The 17,690-nt window shown below is 41.4% G+C and overlaps 1 protein-coding gene, 1 long non-coding RNA gene and 1 other non-coding gene across 3 annotated transcripts in view; 1 reads left to right on the top strand and 2 right to left on the bottom strand.

The window, feature by feature from the left end:
* The first annotated feature begins 314 nt into the window (after positions 1–314).
* LOC115141788 (uncharacterized) overlaps positions 315–17,690 on the top strand; it is a 21,195-nt gene continuing 3,819 nt past the window's right edge. Inside the window, exons 1-2 of the long non-coding RNA XR_003865407.2 lie at positions 315–1,445; positions 2,206–2,336. This is a non-coding gene — a long non-coding RNA (uncharacterized LOC115141788). The remainder of the gene's footprint in view (positions 1,446–2,205; positions 2,337–17,690) is intronic.
* The window catches only part of LOC115141784 (T-complex protein 1 subunit zeta-like), a 21,118-nt gene continuing 8,668 nt past the window's right edge, over positions 5,241–17,690 (bottom strand). Inside the window, exons 5-14 of the mRNA XM_029680986.2 lie at positions 9,283–9,386; positions 9,072–9,182; positions 8,498–8,657; positions 8,155–8,237; positions 7,773–7,869; positions 7,324–7,471; positions 6,426–6,559; positions 5,936–6,038; positions 5,741–5,813; positions 5,241–5,630 (exon numbers count right to left, since the gene is read on the bottom strand). Coding sequence (XP_029536846.1) covers positions 5,558–5,630; positions 5,741–5,813; positions 5,936–6,038; positions 6,426–6,559; positions 7,324–7,471; positions 7,773–7,869; positions 8,155–8,237; positions 8,498–8,657; positions 9,072–9,182; positions 9,283–9,386 — 1,086 coding nt within the window. The 3' untranslated portion in view covers positions 5,241–5,557. The remainder of the gene's footprint in view (positions 5,631–5,740; positions 5,814–5,935; positions 6,039–6,425; positions 6,560–7,323; positions 7,472–7,772; positions 7,870–8,154; positions 8,238–8,497; positions 8,658–9,071; positions 9,183–9,282; positions 9,387–17,690) is intronic.
* Positions 7,004–7,137, bottom strand: LOC115142290 (small nucleolar RNA SNORA15). The gene has a single exon (XR_003865496.1). It is a non-coding gene; the product is annotated as a small nucleolar RNA SNORA15 (small nucleolar RNA).

Raw genomic sequence — 17,690 nt, 5'->3', positions numbered from 1 at the left:
AATACATTTTTACTGAATGTTATACATTTCACTGTGTTAGCTTTGATAAATGTATTACATGTTTTGTTAAAAGGGCAATCAACTTCACACATGCAGCTCAGTTCAATGAGAAAGTGAGTTTGCCCTGTATATTACCTGCTGTGTTTTTTCTTCAGCTTGTGGGCAGCAGCATCAGTACAGTAGTCTAGTAGCCCTAGATAACCAGTCACGCCAACATGACCAAAGAGGACGAGATCCCGGATTGGGTGGGAGCTCAGGAGTTCTATGGCAAATATGACCCCAATGAGATCCGGGAAGGTATGGTATCATTTGTATGTCATATGGGATTGTTGACATGAACCTCGCAGGAAGTAAAAAGAGCATGAACCCATTTTCTATTCATTCACTGCATAGAAATAGCCTGGCTCCAGATCTGTTTTGTGTTGCACACCCGTAACAAACTTGCATGTCAACTCAACAATGTTTGGCAATGCATCACAATGACCATATTATCTGGGACCAGACTAGAACATAAATAATCTCCACAGAAATGAAACTCTAAACAAAAGAACCAATTCAATGAGATGTCCAACTCTAAACACACACCAACCTCACCTCAGTCTAGACTGGTTATGGAAGAGAGTTTGGGTTCTGTGAACTCACTAGTAAACCCTGTCATCAGTGACAACCTTTATGTCACTGTGTGCAGTTTGTTAGTCGAGCGGTATGCCATTACGTAACTAAACTGCATTGTTGAGCCGGGCAGTGTTCATTTGAACATGTTTTAGGACCAAGGTTTTGGCACTGAACACTACCAGTCATTGGTCAGCTAGTAGAGTCATGTCATTCCACTCGGATTCACAAAAATTTAACAAAGACAGGACAGCTCAGAGGAGACAATTCTTTGTAGTGTTATGTACATAAAAAAACACATGCAGTATGTGGGCCACATGGGAATAAAACACACCATAACCCTGGTGTTGCCAACATCATACTCCAACTAACCGAGCCATTCTACCCATGTCAGCACAAGCTAACCATTTGCCTTTACGAAAACCTTGATGATAAACCTCAAATCCAGATCCCATCACGAGATAATGTATTATAGTATGTACAGTACTCCAACCTAGCTATTGTATGTGCACTTTATGTCCCTAGAGTGTTGTTTTGAAGTGGACACACCCCAACCATGGGTGTGTGTGTGAATAAGTTATCCATTACTCCTGGTGACGCACTATACCACTGTTCTGATTGGGCCAGTGGGCTCTGACATGGTCACACAAAAGCGCACCGTATAGTATTGCATAACATACACATCCCTTGTATTATCGTGTCAGTTTCCTGCACACGTAGAGAGAACACCTGCATTTCAATATGCTGAGAGGTATTTGCTTTTGTGGCCTAATGCAGCTTTGTCATTATATGGTGTAGGCCTACATTCGAAGAGGGTTCTCAAAAAGAAAATGGTAAGGATGAACATGTTGTAGAGGCTGCCTTAATATATAAAGCTGTGCTTCAAATATTTAAATATCTATCTGATAGGGATAGACAATCAGTCTCAGCCTTGTGAGATTATAGCTCAAGTAAATGTTCTGCATTAGATACACATTGTGTCCTGTATTGGTTTACTTAGGTTTGTATTACTTCCTATATAATCTCGTGGACAGATGCTACTACCATTTGTGTTATGTGCATCTGTCGACAGACTGGAATTCGACGACTAATGAGAAACTTGGTTCTGGTACGCAGATTATTTGTCGCTTATCATTTGGACAAATCATGATTTTGCATTTTTGAAATTTGGGAAGGGGACATTTTGCCCATAGACTGGCCCAAAACTGACAGAGTATCAATTTAGAGAGATTGAGACTTCGCTAGTTTCGTCAGTACATTTTCTAACACGTTTACCCTCTAATTATAGTACCTCCATGCTCCCCCCAGAATTTAATAGTGACTGACGCAATTACACAAGATTTTAGTTCTGGGTGTCTGAGATTACATCCTATAAAGTGAATAGAGTGGTGATCAGAGGGTTGTCGGTTCAAATCCCTGGAGGGGCACATTGCCATTGTTTCTTTGTTCTGGAACACATCTAATAAGTGCAGTTCCACTTAAGTATTCATCTGTACAAATAAAATCAGAACGTGAAATATGTGTGATGTAACTTACTACCTTTAGATAAGATGCTGTTTGTTGACGTTTGTTTTTCCTGTCCTTGTGCCTCAGGACTATGCAGTCAAGATCATCGACATCAATCCTTCTGACAAGATCTCGGCTGCAGAGATCGAGGAGATCAAAGTGGCCACAGAGAAGGAGATTGATATTCTCAAAAGAAGTCTATGGAATGGACAACATCAGTAAGCAAAATAACACCATAATACAAACATTATTGTCCCTTTAATGGACTTAAAATACAGTTGAAGTCGGAAGTTTACATACACTTAGGTTAGAGTCATTAAAACTCGCTTTTAAACCACTCCACAAATTTCTTGTTAATTAACAAACTATAGTTTTGGCAAGTTGGTTAGGGCATCTTTGTGCATGACACAAGTAATTTTTCCAACAATTGTTTAGACATTATTTCACTTATAATTCACTGTATCACAATTCCAGTGGGTCAGAAGTTTACATACACTAAGTTGACTGTGCCTTTAAACAGCTTGGAAAATTCCAGAAAATGGTGTCATGGCATTAGAAGCTTCTGATAGGCTAATTGACATCATTTGAGTCAATTGGAGGTGTACCTGTGGATGTTTTTCAAGGCCTAACTTCAAACTCAGTGCCTCTTTGCTTGACATCATGGGAAAATCAATAGAAATCAGCAAAGACCCCAGAAAAAAAATTGTAGACCTCCACAAGGTTGGTTCATCCTTGGGAGCAATTTCCAAACGCCTGAAGGTACCACATTCATCTGTACAGACAATAGTACGCAAGTACAAACACCATGGGACCACGCAGCCATCATACCGCTCAGAAATGATACAGTCTGTCTCCTAGAGATGAATGTACTTTGGTACGAAAAGTGCAAATCAATCCCAGAACAGCAAAGGACCTTGTGAAGATGCTGGTGGAAACCGGTACAAAATTATCTATATCCACAGTAAAACAAATCCTATATCAACATAACCTGAAAGTCCGCTCAGCAAGGAAGAAACCACTGCTCCAAAACCGTCATAAAAAAGCCAGACTACGGTTTGCAACTGCACATGGGGACAAAGATCGTACTCTTTGGAGAAATGTCCTCTGGTCTGATGAAACAAAAATAGAACTGTTTGGCCATAATGACCATTGTTATGTTTGGAGCAAAAAGGGAGAGGCTGGGTCTGAAAATCCATGCCAATGGATTGCAGCTATTTGTCGCTTGACTGGTATGTCTTTAAAACCAGTGGTTCTTAAACCTCTCCTTGGGGACTCTAAGTAGTTTCATATATTTGATCTATTCCAGAGCTTGCACACCTGATTCAATTCATCACTAATCATCAATGCCTTATATAGGTGAATCAAGTGAGCTAGTTTTGAGCTACAACAAAATTGTTAAACTTCTGGGCGTCCCAGAGTAGAGGTTTGAGAACCACCATTTTAAACAATAGATTAATTATAACGAAGACGTGAGAAATGTCCTAGAACTATACCCTCCAAGACCTGCACTGAGGAATATTGGTCCGCTGTGTTTAGTACAGAACAAGTAGCTAGATGACATCCACAGTGAAATATCCGTTATACCCTCAACTCTGGACCTCAAAGCCAGTGACACTGCATTGATAAAGATTGGTGTCCATTCTATTATATAGATTTCTGTGTTCTGAAATATTGCACCCTACTGAATTATTCCTAGATGGGAAGTGTGTTACATTATGGTTAAAAAGGTCATTTCAACTGTATGAGCTTCAACTCAGCACTGCTGCAAAAGCGTCTTAGTACTATGAAGCTAGTGATTTTCTTTCCTTTTTATTTTTTTCTACATTGTAGAACAATAATGAAGACAAACTACGAAAATGTGGTAACCCAAAAAAGTGTTAAATATTTTAAATAGCTACCCTTTGCCTTTGACAGCGTTGCATTCTCTCAACCAGCTTTATGAGGAATGCTTTTCCAACAAATGCTGAGCACTTGTTGGCTGCTTTTCCTTCACACTGCGGTCAAACTCATCCAAAACCATCTCAATTGGGCTGACATCGGGTGATCTGATGCAGCACTTTATCACTCTCCTCGCTCAAATAGCACCTAACACAGCCTGGAGGTGTTGGGTCATTGTCACGTTGAAAAACAAATGATAGGCACAAACCAGATGGCGTATCGCTGCGAAATGCTGGTTAAGTGTACCTTGAATTCGAAATAAATCTGTAACCAAAAAAAGCACCATCACAACCCCTCCATGCTTCATGGTGGGAACCACACACGGAGATCATCCGTTCACCTACTGTCTCTCACAAAGACAGGGCGGTTGGAACCTAAAATCTCACATTTGGACTCGACAGATTTCCACCGGTCGTGTTTCTTGGCCCAAGCAAGTCTGTTCTTTCTTCTTCTCAGCAATTCAACCATGAAGGCCTGATTCATGCAGTCTCCTAATTGAACTCTGAAACATTTGAGGTGCAGTTAACTAATAAACTTATCCTCTGCAGCAGAGATAACTCTGGATCTTCCTTTCCGGTCCTCATGAGAGCCAGTTTCATCATAGCGCCTAATGGTTTTTGCAACTGCACTTGAAGAAATTTTCCAGACTGACCATGTCTTAAAGTAATGATGGAATGTTGTTTCTCTTTGCCTATTTTAGCTGTTCTTTACATATGGACTTTGCCCTATTTGGTAAAAGACCAACTTCTATTTACCCCCCTACCTTGTCAGAACACAACTGATTGGCTCCAATGCATAAAGAGATTTCATCAATTAACTTAAGGCACACCTGTTAATTGAATTACATTCCAGGTAACTACCTCATGAAGCTGGTTGAGTGCGCAACTCTGTCAAGGCAAAGCGTGGCTACTTTGAAGAATCTCAAATGGAAAATATATTTGGATTTGTTTACGTTACTTCATAGTTTTATGTCTTCACTATTCTATAATGTAGAAATAAAGAAACTTGACTGGTACTGTACATTGTAGGCTATACTGCAAACTGCTTAAGGGAGTGTTAGAACACTTAAATTGTGTGCTAATTTTTGGATGAATTTTATTTATTATAAATCTGAAATTGATGCATCCTAAATTGTGCAAATGTATGACTAAATAGACGGATTATAATGAGCTGCAAACTCAACATCACAGAGCCAAGCTACAGGTTTATTACATACTAAGAGTGAGGTTTATACACATTCTTGGTATGATCCATAGCAAAAAAACAAAACAAGAACACATTTTTGGGTGGGAAATTAACTCATTTGTGGGATGAAATGGAGTGTCCATGTATAATATGACAGAAGGGACATATCAACAAGCAGGGGAACAAGAGCATTCTCCATTCATCACCTATGAGAACCTAATACTGGTCCATTTATTCCCCTAGTTATTCTACGAGGCTGCTCTAATAACTAGAATCTTAAGCGGTAGTCATCCACAAGAGGTCATCGGTTCTGACCTTAGCCCTTCAGGGATGACATGCCTGCTCTCATGATCTCATCCACCAACAGGATGTTGCTGGCTATTACTGTGCTGTGTACAGAAAAAAAAAAATCAACATCAGTTTAATCCAAAGGGTCATTGATTCTTAAATCTACAGGGTAATACTGATTTGAGACTTTAAAAGGGTGTGTTCTGCTTACCATGAATGAAGGAGTTGTTTCTTTACACTGTAGTTATCCCAAACCCCAGCTTCTGAAGCGACCATTGGTTCACCTAAAGAAAGGTAATGCGTCAATTTTAATAGTTTTTTTTATTTGACATAGGAAATGGGTATGATGTGAAATAAAGCCATATATACACCCAATTTGAGCTTTTAGGAAAAAAACATTCCATACCAGAGCTCAGGTCCACTCCAACCAGCTGACCACTCTCTTTGTACTCAGTCTGGAGTTTGACCAGGGTCTCCATTGGATCATACCCAGAGTTCTGGGCTAGTACCTGGAGAGAAAGAAACAAAGTCAATTAGCAGTAGACAGCAAGACTTTTCTTAAAGGGTTACTTCAGGATTTTGTCAATGAGGCCCTTATGTACTTCCCCAGAGCCAGATGAACTCGTGATACCATTTTTGTCTCGGTGTCCAGTATGAAGGAAGTTAAGAGGTAGTTTCACAATCCAATGCTTGCTAACACTACTTAACAATTGCGCTAGCTACCAACTTTCTTCAAACTGCACGCAGAAACATAAGTTCATCAGACTCTTGGGAAGTAGATAAAGGGTCTAATTGTCAAAATCCTTAATTGCCAGCGTTTTATCAATAGAATGTCAAAGCATGGAAGGCATTGACAAAGAAAACTTTAAACCTTTGTTTTAAGACTCATTACATACCTTAGGGATGATGAGGAGGGCATCGGCGAAAGCCTGCACACCCAGCTGAGCCCGGCCCTTCACTAACAGTTTATGCTTTATCAGAGCATCATGCACAGCCACCTCAAAGGCCCCAGCCCCTGACACCACGCAGCCTGCAAAGTCAACACTGGGGTCAGTCTCTGAACAACAGCTGATAAGCAGTACTGAAGAGCTCAGTCAGGCACACATTGACAAACACAATAAAGTGATTTGAGGCTAAGTTTGAAGATGTGAATGGATGCTATCTGACCAGACTAATCAACATTCTTTTGAGTCTTGACAGTGGGACGTAACCTGAAATTTTTGTATGCACTAAAACTAGCTACTTCGAGAGCTTAGGACTATAAGGTTCTATCTGCAAAAATATGACTGAGATAATTGGCTTTAAAGATCCCGAACCCTCATTGGTTTGAATGGTATCAGCAATTCCTATCTTGTATTCTTTTGAACTTAACCACATGAATTGAGGTATTTAAAGTATATACATAAGTAGAGAACATTGAACAAAACAAGGCTATGGCAATAAAATAAGATAGAACCTTATAGTCCCAAGCTTGACTTGTATTCACTCCTCTATTGAGTAGGTGAGGCACAGGACAGCACTCACTCTTAGTAAAGAAATGAAAGGATGCTTTTGCATGGTGTCTGACTGCATCCACTACTGACAGAGTGACACAGAATTCATCCATGCCTACAAATCTATTTCAGCAATCAGCATTTACAGAATCAGCCACATTTTGATCAAATCAAAGACTCCCCCACTCAATCTATCATCTTATGGTAAAGCCTAACGGAGCAGGATTAAAATAGTTTCGGATTAATCCTGCCTGGAGTGCCAGATGAACAGGGTTTGAACTTCCATTGCAGCGTTACGTACCGTCCTCGATGGCGTTCTTGACGGCCCTGAGCCCATCCCTGACTGCGTCTTTGATCTGGGTCAGGGTGTGTTTGTTGGGTCCCTTTACCAGCAGGGTCACTGACCGGGGGTTCCCACACTTCTCTATGAATGTGTACTTCTCCTCACCCTGTATGGGGGAGAAACCACTACATATTTAACTTCATGATAAATCACAACATTACATCTTTCACCACCATGATATCTTATACACATTTTTACAAAATCATAGATTTTCATAGTATTGGAAAGAAGGGACAAGGCAAGCTGATAGGCCCCTTTAATATCCTTACTCAGTGTGGTGAATTTGGACAGTGATTCCACACACAACAGGAGGAATTCTGTACCAACTGTTTAGGAAGCAGACTGGTATAGACTATTTATGACTGCTTGTTCTGGTCATGAGGTAAAGAACCAGCATGTTAACTCACCAGTGTGTGTTCATAGACCAGACCAGCCTGGCCCAGGCATTCTGGAGTGAGGTCTTCAAAAGAGTTCATGGCGATACCTCCACAGGCCAGGGTGAGTCTGAGGGGAGGGAAGAGACCGGGGGCAGACAGGTCAACAAAAAGTAAATAATTCAAAAGTAGTAACACAGACACATTGTATTCACTCCTCCACTGAGTAGGTGAGGCACAGGACTGCACTCACATTTAGTAAAGTAGCAGTGAAAATATGCTTTTGCATTGTATCGGACTGATTTTACCACTGACAAGAGTAACATAATTGGTCTAAGCCTAAGAAGTGTACCTCAGCAAAATGCACTGTTTAAGCTTGTAAACAAACAAAGGAGGCGGGCTATATTTATTTTACCTTTCCATGTTCCTCCTCTTGGTCCTACGCAGAGCTACAATGCCCTCTTTGGCCAGAGCATCCAGGGAATATGGGTCAATTCCCTGTGAGGAAAATACAGTTGGGTTCATTAAATATCAAAAATATAATTCCAATCAATACAACTTTAATATGGTACAACACTGAATGTGTTTGTCTGCTGAATACATGTGAAGGAGAATGCAGCTCAAAGAAAGCACACAGGGATGTTCATTGTACCGTCATAGTATTGCATGAGTCTTCAAATAATTTCCTTTGAAAGATCACAGTCCACATTTCCAAAATAATTTCTTCACTGGTGAAAAAAGCAACTTCCTGGTCATACCTTCTGGTTGAGGACCACAAAGCCTTTGTTGTTATCAGCACACACTGCATTCTTGAGCTCGATTATCTTCTTCACGCGCTCCTCAATGAACTTCCTCTCAGCAGCCACCAGCTTCTCCCTCTCGCCAGCACTTTTGTAGAAGAAGCCAGAGTTCACCTCGCTGAAAGTAAAGCAGGGGTTTATGTGAACTGACAGTTTATAAACCCATGCATGCTCTTTTCACAAACTACTGAGGACACTCCATTGGGAAAGTATACAACATAGGCGGACACACCACAAGCCCCTTACTGTAGTAGGTACATCCTATAAATAGTGACTTTCCAATTACCAAAATTCACTGCTGCTTAAAAAGAGCGTTGCCTCATCTCTTTAACTCAACTGCTGTACTTGTATTAACTTCTCCATGCAGTAGGTGAGGCACAAGACAGCACTCACCTTAGTAAAGATGTGAAAGGATGCTTTTGCATGTTGTCTGAATGCATCTACTACTGAGAGTAACACAGAATGTGTCCATGCCTACAAATATATTCCAGATAGTAAAAGGCAAAGCTAGCTGCGCCAACATTATACTGACGTTTTCTCATATTCCAAAGAGGCGTTGCAAGTGAGCACAAAGGCATCCTCCACCCGTTTCTTCATGTCAGGATGACGGGCACCGTGGTCCAACACCAGGCCTCGTATTAGCCTAGGGAGGGGACACAAAAGTCACAATGTTGGACAGAATTTGAATGTACTCCGTGTCAGTGACTGTCATGTGAGTGTGTATGAGAGAGATGTACACTCACTGTGTGTCGCTGTCAGTCTTATGCTTCATCTCCATGATCTCCACCATGAACAGGTCAATAGGCTCGTTGGGTCTGTGGATAGCCAGCACAGCATCCACCACAGCCTGCAAAATATCCACAAAGTGAGGGGGTGAAGTTAGATGTACTTATCATTCAATCAGATGACAAGTACATCAATTACAGTATTGCTTGATTGAGCTTGTCCACAGAGTGAAAATTTAAAAATCGCAACAAAAAAAAGTGGCCTAGCGTCATGCTCGCCCCGGACGCTTGTTCACGTTTGCTAAACGTTCTCCAAAAACCTGTCACTGAAATTCACACTTCTACTCAATACAACACACACATTGAATGGGAGGAAGGAATATACATCAGTGGAGGCTGCTGAAGGGAGGATGGCTCATAATAAATGGCTGGAACGGCACAAATGGAAAGGCATCAAACACATAGAAACTAAAGATGCACGATATATCGGTGAACATATCGAAATCGGACGATATTAGCTAAAAATGCCAACATCAGTATCGGCCCGATGTCTAGTTTAATGACGATGTGCAAAACCAATGTCAAAGTTGATGTGCATACCTATATAATGTATGTAAATGACGTAATGACGCTACGGAAAATTTTGCGCAACACGGCATTCCTAACCTAACCCACAATGTCTGCTGTGTGGATCGAGCAGTCATTTGAAAGAAAATTCCCTCAAAAAAGGCGAAATCCATAAAAAAACGGCAAGATAATAGAATTCATTGCCCTTAACAAGCAACCGTTTTCTGTCGTGGGTGATGTTGGCTTTCGCGACTGGTCGAGCACCGGTACACACTAACATTATCAAGTGCGCTATTTTCCAGATGTTGCCCTATCGGAGTACCACAGTAATAGCATCACTGCTATTAGCTTCACAACATACTATGGAACGCCGTTTGGGTCTGCGTGTCAAATTATACACGTCAAACACTATTTGACGCATTAAATAGGTGGTTAATTTGACATGTCAAATGACAGTTCTATTCTAGAATGTGCAAATTCAGAACACACAACATGCAAGCCAAGCGCCACCACTACCATCAGTAGCACTGCCATACACAAGGTCTTGTGGCATTTTTTGGTTAAACTATCCCCAATTCAATCGAATTGCAACCCTCTGCATGCACAGTGCATTCTTCCATCACACGTGCAGTGCACCCTTACATCACATGTACAGCTGATTCTCAAGATCTTGTACACTAATGAGATGCTATTGAGCCCACACTACTACACTGTCTGGGCCAAGGACTGCATGCTCTCTGGTATGTTTTGATTACAATACTGGGTGGGGAGAATATATTTTATGACATACATGATTTTTTTGTTGACTAGTAAATAGAAGCCTACAGCAAAGTGTGTTTAAATAATTTCTAACTTGTTAACAATTTCTGCTAGTTAGTTTGCTACCATATGGGTTTTTAGCTTGCTTGAACCTGCTAACTGGGGTGTGTTAATTCACCTTTACCATACATGTTTCATTTTAAAAAATGTATCTTACAAAGGAGTTGTTTAATCTAACTGCTTAACTATTTATCTGTACATGGAATTGTATTTGGGGTTTTAGAAAACGTTTTTCCCTTCATTTTTACAGGAAAATGCCACGGGCATTATCTGATGCGTGGAGACATTTCACTGCAGCTAATGTAGAAGGAAAAGTTGTGTACATTTGCAAATACTGTGCCAAATTATATGTGAAGAATGCAACAAAGATGCAGAATCATCTGGCCAAGTGCATAATGTTCCCTCAGCGCTCACAAGAAGCAATCTCTGACAAAAGTCCCTCTACTTCTATTCGAGGTGAAAACTATAAATCAGACACATTATCGATAGCAACAGCTCATGGTTCTCCTGGAATCAGAATGTTTTTTGACCAAATGGAGGAACGTAGTCAGAAATGCTGATGAATGTCTTGCTCGAGCTGTGTATGCAACTTGTTCACCTCTGATGATCACAGGCACTGTGTATTGGAAGAGATTTATGAATGTTCTTCACCCAGCATACACTCCAACAAGACATGCTTTATCTACTCATTTGCTGGATGCAGAGTTCAACAGAGTTCAAGTGAAGGTCAAGCAAATCAACTCTGATGGGTGGTCGCATGTTTGTGGGCAAGGAATAATTAGCTACATCATCTCCACCCCTCAACCAGTATTCTACAATAGCACAGACAAGGGAAAACAGACACACCGGTCTCTACATTGCAGATGAGTTGAAGGCAGTCATCAATGACCTTGGACACAGAAGGTATTTGCACTAGTGACAGACAATGCTGCATACATGAAGGCTGCTTGGTTTCAATTGGAGGAGTCCTACCCTCACATCACACCCATTGGCTGTGCGGCTCATGCATTGAATCTGCTCCTCAAGGACATCATGGCACTGAAAACAATGGACACTCTACAAGAGAGCCAAGGAAATGGTTAGGTATGTGAATGGTCATCAAGTTATAGCAGCAACCTACCTCACCAGGAAAAGTGAGAAGAATAAGAAGGCCACATTGAAGCTGCCCAGCAACACCCTTTGGGGTGTTGACAATCTCCTGGAGAGGAAGGAGTCTCTGAGAAATGGCCATATCACAGTTTGCCGATGTGGACAGCCCCACCAAGAGGATCCTCCTGGATGATATATTTGGGAGAGTGGTAAGCAGCCAGAAACCTATAGCAGTAGACATTGCATGGATTGAGGGAGACAATGCCATCCTGTCTGATGTTTAGACTCTGCTTGCAGATGTAAGAGAAGAAATCCGTACTGCCCTGCCCACTAACTGTTGCTCCAAGCAGAGGAAACTGCAGTTCTGAAATATATCAAAAAGCATGAAGACGTCTGCCTGAAGCCCATACATGCCGCAGCGTACATGTTGGACCCCAAGCATGCTGGCAAGAGCAGCCTGAATGGTGCAGAAATCAATTTGAGGCTTTTTGAGCTTGACAACGATCCATCCTCAACAAGGTTGGAAAGTGACAGTGAAGATGAGGCCTCAGCATCTGAGGTTCAATAGGTGGACATTGAAGAGGTTCAGTGAGAAGGCATGAAAGCCTGTGAGGAAGACAACCAAAGCTTTAGTTTCTGGACTATCATTTTACTCATGTTCAAAACATTTTTGGGAGATGCGATGGATCATTGGGGATCATTCAATATTCCCTTTTTGTTGTTCCATAAAATCATCCCATGTGAAGAGTGAACTCATTTAATTATAAGTTCAATTCTTAACTAAATTGTTTTTATTTCTATTGGAATGATTTAATCATTTGCAATTATGTCTACGTATGATAAGGTAAAAAGGTTTATGTTTGTCTCCATATGATAAATATATCCAATGCAAAAAACATCTATATTTAAAATGGTATGAATATTAATTTGCATACATTTCTGTTAATTCCCATGGAAAGTTTCCACGTCTGAATAATCCCCAAAATGTGCAGCCCTACCAACCACCATTAATCAGTTAAGAACAGTCTTCTAAATTAGGGTTATTTTAGATGATTACCTACCTATATAGTTAGCTAGCTAACTATATACAGTGGGGCAAAAAAGTATTTAGTCAGCCACCAATTGTACAAGTTCTCCCACTTAAAAAGATGAGGCCCGTAATTTTCATCATAGGTACACTTCAACTATGACAGACAAAATGAGGAAAGAAATCCAGAAAATCACATTGTAGTATTTTTAATGAATTTATTTGCAAATTATGGTGGAAAAAAGTATTTGGTCAATAAAAAAAGTTTATTTCAATACTTTGTTGTATACCCTTTGTTGGCAATGACAGAGGTCAAACGTTTTCTGTAAATCTTCACAAGGTTCACACACTGTTGCTGGTATTTTGGCCCATTCCTCCATGCAGATCTCCTCTAGAGCAGTGATGTTTTGGGGCTGTTGCTGGGAAACACGGACTTTCAACTCCCTCCAAATATTTTCTATGGGGTTGAGACCTGGAGACTGGCTAGGCCACTCCAGGACCTTGAAATGCTTCTTACAAAGCCACTCCTCCGTTGCCCGGGCGGTGTGTTTGGGATCATTGTCATGCTGAAAGACCCAGCCACGTTTCATCTTCAATGCCCTTGCTGATGGAAGGAGGTTTTTACTCAAAATCTCACGATACATGGCCCCATTCATTCTTTCCTTTACACGGATCAGTCGTCCTGTTCCCTTTGCAGAAAAACAGCCCCAAAGTATGATGTTTCCACCCCCATGCTTCACAGTAGGTACGGTGTTCTTTGGATACAACTCAGCATTCGTTGTCCTCCAAACACAATGAGTTGAGTTTTTACCAAAAAGTTATATTTTGGTTTCATCTGACCATATGACATTCTCCCAATCTTCTTCTGGATCATCCAAATGCTCTCTAGCAAACTTCAGACGGGCCTGGACATGTACTGGCTTAAGCAGGGGGACACGTCTGGCACTGCAGGATTTGAGTCCCTGGCGGCATAGTGTGTTACTGATGGTAAGCTTTGTTACTTTGGTCCCAGCTCTCTGCAGGTCATTCACTAGGTCCCCCCGTGTGGTTCTGGGATTTTTGCTCACCGTTCTTGTGATCATTTTGACCCCACGGGGTGAGATCTTGCGTGGAGCCCCAGATCGAGGGAGATTATCAGTGGTCTTGTATGTCTTCCATTTCCTAATAATTGCTCCCACAGTTGATTTCTTGAAACCAAGCTGCTTACCTATTGCAGATTCAGTCTTCCCAGCCTGGTGCAGGTCTACAATTTTGTTTCTGGTGTCCTTTGACAGCTCTTTGGTCTTGGCCATAGTGGAGTTTGGAGTGTGACTGTTTGAGGTTGTGGACAGGTGTCTTTTATACTGATAACAAGTTCAAACAGGTGCCATTAATACAGGTAACGAGTGGAGGACAGAGGAGCCTCTTAAAGAAGAAGTTACAGGTCTGTGAGAGCCAGAAATCTTGCTTGTTTGTAGGCGACCAAATACTTATTTTCCACCATAATTTGCAAATAAAATTCATTAAAAAAATCCTACAATGTGATTGGATTTTTTTCTCATTTTGTCTGTCATAGTTGAAGCGTACCTATGATGAAAATTACAGGCCTCTCATCTTTTTAAGTGGGAGAACTTGCACAATTGGTGGTTGACAATACTTTTTTGCCCCACTGTAGCTACTGAAACAGATGTCGTTTTGCTATGTTTTTGGGGAAGAACATTGTTTGCATCCATGAGCTAGCTAGCTTTTTTATTTTATTTTTATGACTAGCACTGTAGGTGCGCGAGACAACTCTACCAGCAACATAGCATACGTATTGATGAATGAATCGTTGTGACATGAAATACGATTTATAGTTATTACACATTGATTACGCTATGTAAAAGATGTATGAACGTGTTAAATTATTATGTGATGTGCAGTCATATTCGGGTCCTGATTGCGTGTCAAATAACACTATTTGACCAAAGACCCAAACTGCATTTTATAGAAATCCTGGTGGAGAATGAAACGACAAAATTAACAACGAAACAGCACAGCAAGTGAGTGAAAGAAATCGGTTTTGATTATGTTTTACTGGTAATGGGGACATATGTAAATGCCAACAAAATAACTTTTTGGTGAGTGTGGTGTGTAATCTTTATTTAACTAGACAAGTTAGTTAAGAACAAAATCTTATTTACAATGATGGCCAAACCCAGACGACGCTGGGCCAATTGTGCGCCGCCCTATAGGACTCCCAATCAAGGCCGGATGTGATACAGCCTGGATTCGAACCAAGGACTGTAGTGACGCCTATTGCACTGAGTTGCAGTGCCTTAGACCGCTGCGTCCATGTGTGTGTGTGATGAGCATTCTAGTACAGTTAAGTGGTTAAAAGGCCGCAAAATCAGCGCATCACTAATAGAAACCATGTGTTTGACACCAATCCACCAAATGCGCTCCAGCCATTACCACGAGCCCGTCCTCCCCTGATAAAGCTGCCACCAACCGCCTGTGATATACATGCATAATGATCTGCATGTCATTGTGTCAGTAAGGGGAAAACACTGCATGAAACCTTCACTATTCAGTTAACATGCACTCTTAAACACACACTACTCTCCCACAAACACACATACTCCCAACTTTTAAAACATTACATGCCGTCTAGACCGGGCACAGAACTTATGTAGCAGGCAAAACCCCCGAGGACTAACTGTTCAGATTTTTTTCCCTTCTTTTTTGCCTCTGACCGTTCCCTCTGTTGTCTTTGCCAAGGGATATTTGATAGGGACCATTTTACAGTTCCTATCACTTCCACTGGATGTCACCAGTCTTTGGAATTTGGTTGATGTTATTCATTTGTGCAAAGAAGAAGCACATCCTGGAACAAGCACATCCTGTTACCCTATTGAGAGTTGCGCAAGATGTAAAAAGGAGCATGGTTTGTGCAGCGAGTCTGAGTCAGAGGCCGAGTCTTCTCTGGTCTCTACTCCTCCCGTTACGAGGTCTGAGACGCCGAAGCTTCCCACCATTAGCTCTGACAAATTGAAAACTCTAGTCATTGGCGACTCCATTACCCGCAGTATTAGACTTAAAACGAATCATCCAGCGATCATACACTGTTTACCAGGGTGCAGGGCTACCGACGTTAAGGCTAATCTGAAGATGGTGCTGGCTAAAGCTAAAACTGGCGAGTGTAGAGAGTATAGAGATATTGTTATCCACTTCGGCACCAACGATGTTAGGATGAAACTGTCAGAGATCACCAAGCGCAACATAGCTTCTGCGTGTAAATCAGCTAGAAAGATGTGTCGGCATCGAGTAATTGTCTCTGGCCCCCTCCCAGTTAAGGGGAGTGATGAGCTCTACAGCAGTCTCACAACTCAATCGCTGGTTGAAAACTGTTTTCTGCCCCTCCCAAAAGATAGAATTTGTAGATAATTGGCCCTCTTTCTGGGACTCACCCACAAACAGGACCAAGCCTGACCTGCTGAGGAGTGACGGACTCCATCCTAGCTGGAGGGGTGCTCTCATCTTATCTACCAACATAGACAGGGCTCTAACTCCTCTAGCTCCACAATGAAATAGGGTGCAGGCCAGGCAGCAGGCTGTTAGCCGGCATAGTAGAGTCTGCCACTAGCACAGTCAGTGTAGTCAGCTCAGCTATCACCATTGAGACCGTGTCTGTGCCTCGACCTAGGTTGGGCAAAACTAAATATGGCGGTGTTCGCCTTAGCAATCTCACTAGGATAAAGACCACCTCCATTCCTGTCATTATTGAAAGAGATCATGATACCTCACATCTCAAAATAGGGCTACTTAATGTTAGATCCCTTACTTCAACGGCAATTATAGTCAATTAACTAATCACTGATCATAATCTTGATGTGATTGGCCTGACTGAAACATGGCTTAAGCCTGATGAATTTACTGTGTTAAATGAGGCCTCACCTCCTGTCTACACTAGTGACCATATCCCCCGTGCATCCCGCAAAGGCAGAGGTGTTGCTAACATTTACGATAGCAAATTTCAATTTACAAAAAAAAAAAAAAATGTTTTCGTCATGAAATCTATGCAGCCTACTCAATCACTTTTTATAGCTACTGTTTACAGGCCTCCTGGGCCATATACAGCGTTCCTCACTGAGTTCCTATCGGACCTTATAGTCATAGCAGATAATATTCTAATCTTTGGTGACTTTAATATTCACATGGAAAAGTCCACAGACCCACTCCAAAAGGCTTTCGGAGCCATCATCGACTCAGTGGGTTTTGTCCAACATGTCTCTGGACCCACTCACTGTCACAGTCATACGCTGGACCTAGTTTTGTCCCATGGAATAAATGTTGTGGATCTTAATGTTTTTCCTCATAATCCTGGACTATCGGACCACCATTTTATTACGTTTGCAATTGCAACAAATAATCTGCTCAGACCCCAACCAAGGAACATTAAAAGTCGTGCTATAAATTCACAGACAACACAAAGATTCCTTGATGTCCTTCCAGATTCCCTCTGTCTACCCAAGGACGCCAGAGGACAAAAATCAGTTAACCACCTAACTGAGGAACTCAATTTAACCTTGCACAATACCCTAGATGCAGTTGCACCCCTAAAAACTAAAAACATTTCTCATAAGAAACTAGCTCCCTGGTACACAGAAAATACCCGAGCTCTGAAGCAAGCTTCCAGAAAATTGGAACGGAAATGGCGCCACACCAAACTGGAAGTCTTCCGACTAGCTTGGAAAGACAGTACCGTGCAGTACCGAAGAGCCCTTACTGCAGCTCGATCATCCTATTTTTCTAACTTAATTGAGGAAAAGAAGAACAATCCGAAATTCCTTTTTGATACTGTCGCAAAGCTAACTAAAAAGCAGCATTCCCCAAGAGAGGATGACATTCACTTTAGCAGTGATAAATTCATGAACTTCTTTGAGGAAAAGATTATCATTATTAG

Source organism: Oncorhynchus nerka, linkage group LG14, assembly GCF_034236695.1.
Source record: "Oncorhynchus nerka isolate Pitt River linkage group LG14, Oner_Uvic_2.0, whole genome shotgun sequence".
Classification (NCBI taxonomy): Eukaryota; Metazoa; Chordata; class Actinopteri; order Salmoniformes; family Salmonidae; genus Oncorhynchus; species Oncorhynchus nerka.
Note: the sequence above shows the minus strand (reverse complement) of the source record. Positions and strands in the feature narration are given on the sequence as shown.